Here is an 11,515-nt window from a genome sequence, read left to right as displayed (position 1 = left end):
GTATAAACTCCGATCTTAGTTAATCCATGTACCTGTTGTATAAACACCGATCTTAGTTAATCCATGTACCTGTTGTATAAACTCCGATCTTAGTTAATCCATGTACCTGTTGTATAAACACCAGTCTTAGTTAATCCATGTACCTGTTGTATAAACACCGATCTTAGTTAATCCATGTACCTGTTGTATAAACACCAGTATTAGTTAATCCATGTACCTGTTGTATAAACACCGATGTTAGTTAATCCATGTACCTGTTGTATAAACACTGGTATTAGTTAATCCAAGTACCTGTTGTATAAACACCGATCTTAGTTAATCCATGTACCTGTTGTATAAACACCGATCTTAGTTAATCCATGTACCTGTTGTATAAACACCGATCTTAGTTAATCCAAGTACCTGTTGTATAAACATAAGTCTCAGATTGGAAGCTCTAACATTTGGTGCCATGGTCAGCCGCCTATTTTATCTCTGCTTAACGCCTGCCGGACCAGAATGAAGAGTTAATAATATGAAATTATAGTTAATAACTTTTCCAAAGTAAAACGACAAGAATTACGAGCTTAAAATTCCACCAAATTAAATCCATGCAAAAACATAAAAATGAATGGAAAAATGAACAAATCAGTATCAGCTAGTCACTTAACCAGTTTTAAAACGATGCTAGTGGTGTCGTGATGTTTTTTGTTGTTGTTGTTTTTTCCCGTCATTTAAGATGTGAGCCGCCGCCATTTTGTTTTTTAAATGATTAGTGAAAAGTGTTTATTCACAAGTGTGAGTATTTTGTAAAAAACACGCATAATACATACATACATCTGTAGTATTTATCCGACTACAATGACCTAACCCTACTCGGGTTGTTTATAGTGCTTATTTTTAGTATATTTATTTAAGATACCTGTGTTAACCTTCTTATAACAGAAACTTGAACGCATCAACTTAACAGAAAAGTTTATTTATTTTTTTCTCTGTACTAGCGAAGTTGTTGAATAACTTGTATGAATAAGGAAACTAAGATAAAATAAACTTCGTTATTCCTAGAGACAAGTCTATAAGTCTTATTTTTTTCGAGTGTGTATGTGAGTTATTTTGTTTTAAAAATAATTCTTTGGTTACACCAGAAAAGGTTTCATGAAACCTCTTTTTTATCCATTAATTACTACCGTGAAACCCCTTTTTTTATCCAATAATTACTACCGTGAAACCTCTATTTTTTATCCAATAATTACTACCGGGTAAAAATGGGGTTTCACGGTAGTAATTATTGGATAAAAAAGGGGTTTCACGGTAGTAATTATTGGATTTAAAAAAGGTTTCAAGGTAATAATTATCGGATAAAATGAACTACGCTTCGGAGTGATCGGTATTCTGATCTAGTAGCTTTTCTAGTCGATTATCTTATGTTTCTTGACGTTTCTCACAATTGTTTCACTAGTTAAACATTTTTGAAGCATTTTAACCAGCTTGTAAGTTGTTTTTTTAATATTATTATTTTAATATGGATTTTTTCCACTTGTACCTTTTTTATTTGTCGGAGATCGAATGAATTTTAAGGATTACTTCAGAATCAGCTAAGCGTTTCGGATAACCCCCCAGTGGCTCAGCAGTAAGTACGAGGTCACAGCGCAGATAGCTCATTGTGTAGCAATCGTTTCGAACGTAGATAATTCGTGGAAATGGTGATTATGAGAGGGATTAATATAATTTGTGGAAGTGGTGATTATGAGAGGGATTAATATAATTCGTGGAAATGGTGATTATGAGAGGGATTAATATAATTTGTGGAAATGATGATTATGAGAGGGATTAATATAATTTGTGGAAATGATGATTATGAGAGGGATTAATATAATTTGTGGAAATGATGATTATGAGAGGGATTAATATAATTTGTGGAAATGGTGATTATGAGAGGGATTAATATAATTTGTGGAAATGATGATTATGAGAGGAATTAATATAATTCGTGGAAATGGTGATTATGAGAGGGATTAATATAATTAGTGGAAATGATTATGAGAGGGATTAATATAATTAGTGGAAATGATGATTATGAGAGGGATTAATATAATTTTTGGAAATGATGATTATGAGAGGGATTAATATAATTAGTGGAAATGATGATTATGAGAGGGATTAATATAATTTGTGGAAATGGTGATTATGAGAGGGATTAATATAATTTGTGGAAATGGTGATTATGAGAGGGATTAGTATAATTTGTGGAAATGATTATGAGAGGGATTAATATAATTCGTGGAAATGGTGATTATCCGATAGATTATGATATTTTGTGGAAATAATAATTTTATGGTGGATTACTCTCTTTCTTCAAAGTGGAAACACAAAAACATCTTGGTTCTAAGTATTAGAATTGTATTATTTGAGGGAAAAAAATTTGAATTAGAACAAACAAACCTTTTATTTACGTATTAGCACAAAAAAATTACATGCAAATCCAAGAAGTGTTAAATCTGAAAAAGTAACTTTATTTTTTATCAGGTTGTTTTTAATGTCAGCCCTTTTTAATGTACTAGATAATAAATATTTTTGTTTTTAACACAAACACATTAAATATGTAAATATGTGTTATAAAAGGTTCTCGGTACATTGTATGCCAAGAGATGGCGCCACGAGAAACTTAGAAATTTAATCCCGTCATAAAATTTTGTATATATATACAAACTGTAAATGAAATATTAACCAATAACTGCTTTTTTTGTCCTTTTAATATTTTTATACGTTAGTACTCAGCCATATTTTTATTTTTCTGTCAAGAAAGTTGCTTTATATAACTTTCTGTATCAGATATTTTCTTACCTTTTATTTTTTACAGTTTCTTTTAAAAGAGGATCCAAGAAGAGTAAACTTATTAAAAATTATTATTAATTCGTTTCACTAGAAAGTTCAATTATTTTTAGAGCCACTAGATTGGAGCTTGCCCTGTCGTTAGAAAATCGTCGTAAAAATTGAACTTAAAATGAATAATAGTATTGGTAAAATAACATAAAAAATTGAATTGTGTGTGTCATAAGTTAAGATAGTTAAACCAGTTTTACTAAGTTACAACCATCTTTGTTAGGATTCAAGATCGACATCAATTCATAAAAGTCTGAATCGTAAAAAATGTTCCCCGGTAAGTCTTCGGATTTACAACGCTACAATTAGGGGTTCGATTCTCCTCGGTGAACACGGCAGATAGCCCGATGTGGCTTTGCTATAACAAAACACACATTCGTAAAGAAATCTCGTAATATGAGTACATAACCTACCACAAAAAAAAATATTAATAACAATAAACAAAGACAAAATTTGAAAAGTATGATTTGAAATTGTTTTCTGAAATAAACTTTAAAGAGAAAAAAATATCCAAAATAATAAGAAATAATTTAATTTCTTTTAAAAGAATGTTGGTAAACGGAAGGGCGAAATGTTCAAATTGTATTGGTTAATTTTACGTCACTTTCCCTTATTGCTCCTTGGACGCGGCCCTCTTGTAGACCTCTGGTTTTCAGGGCTGGTGAGGCGCGTTTAAATTCATGCAATAACAAAATACCATTTTAAGCTGTGGGTGCGTTCTAAGAATGACAGTTAATCTATTAGATTGGGTGGAAGGATGCTGCTGACTGACTGCCTGCCCCTTGGTCAGTATCTCAAAATAGAGGGGCAAATAGTCTTAGTAAGTTTTCCATACAAACACTGACGCTTCAATCGTGTGGAGTCTTTTATTTTATTTTTTTTTCACCTTCGTGATAATTTTGATTTAGAGCATGTTTGTTATTCTTCATAAAAGTCAAGCGATTCGTTATTTTTATTTTACCTTCTGTTATTTTCGAAAGTTTGAACCCATAAAACAATATTTTCGTAACGTTCCGTTATGTGAAATTGTTTTTTTTTTCTTCTCCTTATAGATGAAGGCCAAAAATTTTGAGAGGGTTGAAAAGGTAAGTCCAAAAATCAAAACAATTCCCACCGACTCTTATTTGATTTAACAGTTAATCATTTAGCAGCATAAAAAAATTCAAGATTATAGAAAAAGAAACGGCAAATGAAGTTTCGTTTGTGAAACGTATTCACAAAATGCTTCTACGTCATCACTTATTGACCAGTACAAAGCTTAAAAATTAATTCTCGGTATATATATATATATATTATAATTACCTTGACATAACACCAAATATGATCTCCATTTAACAAAGAAAAACGTGTGATATTTCCCATAATTCTTGGTACTTAATTGTGTAATATTTTAAAACTTGAACTTAATATTTTGTTATTAAACCTAAGGAAAAATGTTTTTTCTTTTCCCCCAATTATTGAAGAGTGTGTTAGTTAACCCGCCAATTACTTTAATGCAACTTGTTATTGTTTACAAAGTTTTCCAAGCTGTTGATAAGTAGCGCTAGGAACGACTGATTTTTAAATGACTTTTACGTTGATGTATATATGTATATGTACGTTTTAGAGCTGCCTATGTTTTCTAGGACGCGTCTTTTAAGGCATATCAGTTTTAAAATATCAACCGTTTAAAGTAGTAAACGTCAATTTATTTTCCGCGATATTCCCACGATGTTCCGTTTTATTGGAATGTTATTGAGATGATAAGAATATAGAGAGATGTAACTTGAAATATATATATCAAATATATATAGTGGTAGTCACAAAGTTCGAAGTCGTCGTGCTCGGAAGGACGGACGAATAAATGTTCTAATGTGCTTTCCTACTGTCGAAAAGTTTCTCACAAAACGGCTTCCTTCATCGCTGGGTTATCATATCAGTTTATTCAAAACTGCCTCCTTAGTCGCTTGTTTGTTTGTAATTAAGCACAATGCATTATCTGCGCTCTGCCCACCACGGGTATCGAAACCCGGATTCTAGCGTTGTACGTCCGCAGACATGCCGCTGGGGGGCGTCTCAGTCGCAGGGTTATCGTATTAGTTTCTACAAAACTGTATGTACGTACACATTTATCAATATCTGTATTATCACCACAGTTCGTTTTATTTCGTGTAATATTAGTGGGACAGATTGGAGATGAAAAGCTCCAAAAATCTCTAAAAATAAAACTTTAAGATCATTGAACTCAAAATTTTAAATGATGTTATTGATTGGAAAATGTAGTTTTTGTAGCGTGTGATGGCAGATAAAGTGAACATATATTAATAAGTATGTCTTATCAAAGAATTCGAGTTTGTTGGTTTTGACAGAAAATCGACGGCGTTCACTGATGAGCACAAAATTTTTTTTACTTATCCAAAAAAAAGATAGAAGACTGGAAATGCCTCGTGGCTACACCGACAATCGTCATGGCAACGTTTTTGTAGAATTAAAAAGAGTTCTTCGTCCAAAACAAGCGAACAGTTGGACAATAGGCTATTAGGGTTGTTTCCCAGACAGAGATCGAACACTGAATTCTAACAAGTTTCCGTGAAAAGATAAAGCGCAAAAATGTATACTAATATATTTCTTAAAAATGAGTCATCCAATCAGCGCCAGCCCTTGGGGTGGGCGACACGATTCTCCACACTGGGCGCCCACACCAAGGGGCGCCAAAATCGACATTGCAATTAGCAGTTCTTGTCCATCTTAAACGGGCAAGGGGACGGAATACAAAGTTCGCACAAGACACCATTTTGTCTAGGACTGGTTCTGCATCCAATTTTTGTTCAGGATACTAATGGTCACACGGTAGAGATTTTTTTTTTCTACACTCAAATAAATTCTGTATACTAGAGAAATCACAACGATTAAAGTTGTCATCTAAAAGAAAACGCATATTTCTTCTACTGAGGAGTCTTCTTAAAGGACCGACCATGGAGACCAATCACAAAGTTTTGATTTAAGAGCAATATCATGAGGCTGGTTGCAGTAACGTCTGATGAACCAGTCTTAGTACGGACTCTAATAATTCATACACCACCGAGTTACTTCTTTAAATGTTAGAGAAATTGTACTCTTATTACTGGCGTATAAACGAGGAGAACCAAGATCACTGTGTCCAACTCTATGAGAAAAGATGTCCTTCACATAGAACTGTAAGAACGATTAGAAAAAAAAAATCACAAGCTCACAATACACGAGTCTCAAGTTATACATGAACGTGACACATTCAACGAATTTATAAGGCACTGGTTGTCGGGAATCTCAGAGGGAGCCACCATCTAAAAAAATACGATCTGAGTACTCGGCCCTTTTGACTTCAGCGTGAGCTGTGTCATTTATGGTGGTAAGTGCTTGTAAATATACCCTAAGAATCCAAACAAATGGGTTGTTTAGTAGAGAATTGTGGGGGTACAATAACATATACTAGAAGTTGCAATGAAAGAGGAGATGACCAGGCATCAATATTTCAGTTGAGGCCTTGCTGAACTGTGAAAGTAAAACAGCGTATTCTAGAAGTTGCAATGAAAGAGGAGATGACCAGGCATCAATATTTCAGTTGAGGCCTTGCTGAACTGTGAAAGTAAAACAGCGTATTCTAGAAGTTATAATGAAAGAGGAGATGACCAGGATCAATATGTCAGTTGAGGCCTTGCTGGACTGCCAAAGTAAAACAGCGTATTCTAGAAGTTATAATGAAAGAAGAGATGACCAGGCATCAATATTTCAGTTGAGGCCTCGCTGAAATGTGAAAGTAAAACAGCGTATTCTAGAAGTTATAATGAAAGAGGAGATGACCAGGCATCTTTTCATTAGCCTTTTTTTAAATTTCCTGCTGCAAATGTTTTCCATTACAAGCATCTTTTTTTTTTTTTCAAATCCTTGCTTGAAATATTACCTTGATTGCTTCCTATTCAGCGTTTTTGATTCCATTTGATTGCGACTGTCTTTTGGGTATGAAGTAATTAATTCAAACTGGAGCACGAACTTAGACCATTCACAAACCCAAATTTCTTACAGCTAGCAAAATTTGGATTTTTATTTTTCTCGCAAAACGAAAATTCTTCATGGCATGGCACTCCAGAGCACTTGTCCCCAGACATTAAAACAGTTACCAATACATTTTTTTTCTCTTTGTTCCACCGTTGGTAAAACATGACGCTAAATCCAATCCACGTATCGATAACGAATTAGTTTATTTATTTAAAATTTATGCAGGATACGTTCCCTTTGACAAAAATTGTAGGCCTAAGTTCACTAACAACGTTACAACAGAAATTCCGAAATTAATAGTAACTACGCCTAAATTACAAATAAGTTACATACATGCTAATGATCGATTACCTGTATACTCGTGATAAGTCTTACTGGTAACACTGATCTGCAACATTCACTAATTACTCATTAACCTCTCGCTCACCATCGACTAATTAACTCACTGATTCCCATATTTGTAATCGTACCCGTTTTCTATACATTACACAAAGCTTTTCGATTATAACATCAACACGCTCTTTCCAGATGTATCGCATCGTCAACACCCAAATTAAAACATTGAAAACATAGCTTACAACAGTATAAATATTATAGTACATCTTTCTAATTTTTTGCTTAGACACCTATCACTACACACTACGTAATTTACTTTGAAACACTTTAAATAAATGTTCTACACATTAAAATTCTCATTTCTCTTGATAGCACCACAAAAAAGTATATTTCGATGCTTCTGACCTGTTACTGCCCCCCCCCCCCCAGTAGCTCAGTGGTGTGTCTGTGGACTTACAGCGCTAGAAACCACGTTTCGATACCCGTGGTGGGCAGAGCACAGATAGCCCATTGTGTTGCTTTGTGCTTAACTCAAACAAATAAATTGTCCTGCTAACTTATAACCCTAAGTAGAATTTTTCCTATTTATTGGCCACTGGTGGGACAGTGGTAAGTTTACGGACTTGCAACGCTAAATCCGGGGTTCGGTTCCCCGCGGTGGACACAGCAGATAGCCTAATGTGGCTTGGTTCTAGAAAACAAACAAGTAAAATGACCTAAATTTAAAACAAACTTTTGGCATTAAAATGAACTGTTCTACCATGCTCAGCTGGGCACCGGTCAAAATCTTAATCAGGTCACGAAAGAAGAAGCCAATACAGCAAAAACAACAAAATCTTTGTTATGCGCTTTTACGCTTTGCTTAGCCGACTATTAACAATCACCCAAAAAACCTTTCAGTTGTTCCAAATTTACGACAATACTTTTAGTAACACTTGTGAGCACTTTTAAAGTGGAGGATGAAGCAATAATTTCAACCAATTATTGAAGTTGAACAAAATTTTGCGTTATTTTTCAAGCTTCTTATCCCCTGGATTACGGACTTACAATGCTAAAATCTGGGGTTCGATTCTCTGCGGCGGACATTGTGTAGCTTTCAGAACCGGTCCTAGGCAAAACTGTGGCCCGTGCGAAATTTATATTCGGCGCCCCTGCCCCCTGTAAAATGACAAGAACTGCTGATTGCAATGTCGATTTTGGCGCCCCTTGGGGTGGGCGTCCTGTGCAAGGGTAAACGAAACGTCGCCCACCAAGCTTCGTTCTTGCTAGTCAGTTTGCTATTTTAGACATACATTAAACTTTGTCGTCTTTTCAAGTGACTTACTTTTCGAAAGTACCACCAGATGTCGCGGGTCTCAGGAAATCTGTCTCGCGTCAATAACTCGCATCATGCATATATTTATTTGTGTTTCTATAACTATATCTTTATGTCACATCTCTGTTAGTAAAGTAAGTTGTGACAGTTTATAAACGAAAATCCAGTTAACTGTAATAATTCGTCATTTTCCAAGGAAGCTAGATCAGGTTTTCTATTTTAACAGCTTTTTCAACGATGCCTTATAAAAGTTCTCAACATTGACTTGTGGCGGTGTTACCTGAATTACGTCAAAGAAACTAAAGGAAGTCTACCTTCTTACAGGTGAGAAAATAAATAAAACTGTTCCTCACTTTGGGACTTGAATAATGGTTACAATGTTAGGGTCACTGTCAATTTTCGACTTTAACATGCGAAAATAAGTCTTTCAAAATTAGCTAAAAACTATTGTCCAATCACCTTAAAAATTTGTAAGATAAAATTAAAATTAAGACAGTCTGATTTCGCCTTTTCTAAGAACCACTAGAGGGCGTTACTGCAGAAATTTCCAAGAAAAACACTATTTGAGTTATACTTTTCTAAGAACCACAAGAGGGCGCTACTGTAGAAATTTACAAGAAAAACTCCTAACTGAGTTATCCTTTTCTAAGGACCACAAGAGGGCGCTACTGCAGAAAATGTCCAAGATTATTCTTAATTACCTGAATGATATTTTTATTTAAAACTTGAAGTATGTTGATAAAAAAAATTTAAGGGATTAACTTCTCACTACGGGGCGATAACAACAAAATCACTGCTTTTCCAGATAATTATTAATGACGTTAGTTGAAAACTACTTGTTTGTAATCTAGCCAAGAAGCTGACGACCAAAGCATTCATAATGTGGTAAGTAAAACAACGATTAGATTATTTTATAATAAAGGTTGATCTTCAGAGACTTTTGTTACCGACTATAACACGGTTTTAATCACTCGGAAAGAATTATCGGGAGAGACAGGATCAGCGTACGAAATGTTCTATATTTATCGTGAAGGAATATTAGATCATTCTATGAATCTACCTAGTTGCTCTATCAACTGACTGCCACTCTTATAATCCACTTACAGCTGAAAGTGGGAGTAATATTTTGTAATATCATATAGATCTGAACTTGGCTCGCCAGCTCTGAAATCCAGAGCTCTTCCCCAGAGGGCCTAACCATGCCCCTACAGGTAGAGCTTTCCCACAGGGTTGAACTAGGCCCCTACAGACAAGTTCAGCTGCTACATAGTGAGTACATTTGATGTTAAGCTAATTCAAAACACAGTTTCAGGTATGAAACCTACTATACACAACTAATCATGGAAAATGAAAAAAAAAAAATTTCGTGAAGATTTTTACAAGTTGCAACACACAAATATAATAACATTGTAAAATAATTACCTATACAAACTTTGAGTTAAGTATTTTACCACAAGATTTAAAGGTTTGTTTGTTTATTTTTGAATTTCGCACAAAGCTACACGAGGGCTATCTGCGCTAGCCGTCCCTAATTTAGCAGTGTAAGACTAGAGGGAAGGCAGCTAGTCATCACCACCCACCGCCAACTCTTGGCCTACTCTTTTACCAACGAATAGTGGGATTGATCGTCACATTATAACGCCCCCACGGCTGAAGGGGCGAGCATGTTTGGTGTGACGGGGATTCGAACCCGCGAGTCGAGTGTCCTAACCACCTGGCCATGCCGGGCCAGAATTAAAGGTAAAGCGTACACTTAGTAAAATTTTTTTATATGCTTACTAGATAAAACACACAATTGTAATTGTTTAAAATTGGATTAAGTTGATCAAACGCCGAAGTTGACACTATTGGCTCCTTAGCATGAGTGGTAGGGTGCTACTGACTGGCATCTTTCCCTCTGATTAATAGTTTAGAATTTGGGATAGTAGTAATAAGTCTTAGTAGTTTTGGCCTAAACACAAAATACAAATACTTAATTATAGTAGTTTGAATGTTATAATAACTTGATTATAGTAGTTTGAATGTTATAGTGACTTGATTATCGTAGTTTGAATGTTATAGTAACTTGATTATCGTAGTTTGAATGTTATAGTAACTTGATTATCGTAGTTTGAATGTTATAGTAACTTGATTATAGTAGTTTGAATGTTATAGTAACTTGATTATAGTAGTTTGAATGTTATAGGTTATAGTAGTTTGAATGTTATAGATTATAGTAGTTTGAATGTTATAGTAATGCAGCTGGTTTATTTTTCAGAGAGAAAATGGCTCAAGCCTACGACTTTGCTCTGGACAAGATGGGGATGGATATTTTATCGTATCCCATCTGGAATGATTATATAACTTTCCTTAAAAGTGTGTAAGTATTACTTTCAAGTCACCATTTCTTGGACAACCTTGTGTGTCTCGGGTGTGATCTATATAATTTCAACGCTCTGATAAAAACGCTTTTTTTTTCAGTCACTTTATTTTCTTTTTGAGTAGTTACTTGTTATGACTTTTAATTTCTTCTCCCCTGTTCAGTAATTTTGTATAATATTAGATTAGTTTGATATAAAATAAAATTAGCATATAATACATACCTCTTCAGCAAGAGATGAATTTGACGTATACTTGTGACTGGACAGGGAGATGTACATTTGTGACTAGATGGGGTGATGTATACTTGTGACTAGTCAGGGAGACGTATACTTGTGACTAGACAGGGTGATGTATACTTGTGACTAGACAGGGAGATTTATACTTGTAACTAGTCAGTGAGACGTATACTAGACAGGGAGACGTATACTTGTGACTAGATGGGGTGGAGTATACTTGTGACTAGATGGGGTGGAGTATACTTGTGACTAGATGGGGTGAAGTATACTTGTGACTAGATGGGGTGAAGTATACTGGTGACTAGTCAGGGTGATGTATACTTGTGACTAGACAGGGTGATGTATACTTGTGACTAGATGGGGTGAAATATACTTGTGACTAGTCAGGGAG

The 11,515-nt window shown here is 34.8% G+C and overlaps 1 protein-coding gene across 1 annotated transcript in view; it reads left to right on the top strand.

The window, feature by feature from the left end:
* The window catches only part of LOC106472557 (cleavage stimulation factor subunit 3-like), a 57,164-nt gene that overhangs the window by 26,180 nt on the left and 19,469 nt on the right, over window positions 1-11,515 (top strand). Inside the window, exons 4-6 of the mRNA XM_022401115.1 lie at window positions 3,915-3,947; window positions 8,754-8,851; window positions 10,785-10,886. Coding sequence (XP_022256823.1) covers window positions 3,915-3,947; window positions 8,754-8,851; window positions 10,785-10,886 — 233 coding nt within the window. The remainder of the gene's footprint in view (window positions 1-3,914; window positions 3,948-8,753; window positions 8,852-10,784; window positions 10,887-11,515) is intronic.

Source organism: Limulus polyphemus, unplaced genomic scaffold, assembly GCF_000517525.1.
Source record: "Limulus polyphemus unplaced genomic scaffold, Limulus_polyphemus-2.1.2 Scaffold5420, whole genome shotgun sequence".
Taxonomy (NCBI): domain Eukaryota; kingdom Metazoa; phylum Arthropoda; class Merostomata; order Xiphosura; family Limulidae; genus Limulus; species Limulus polyphemus.
This window is presented reverse-complemented; position numbering and strand designations above follow the sequence as displayed.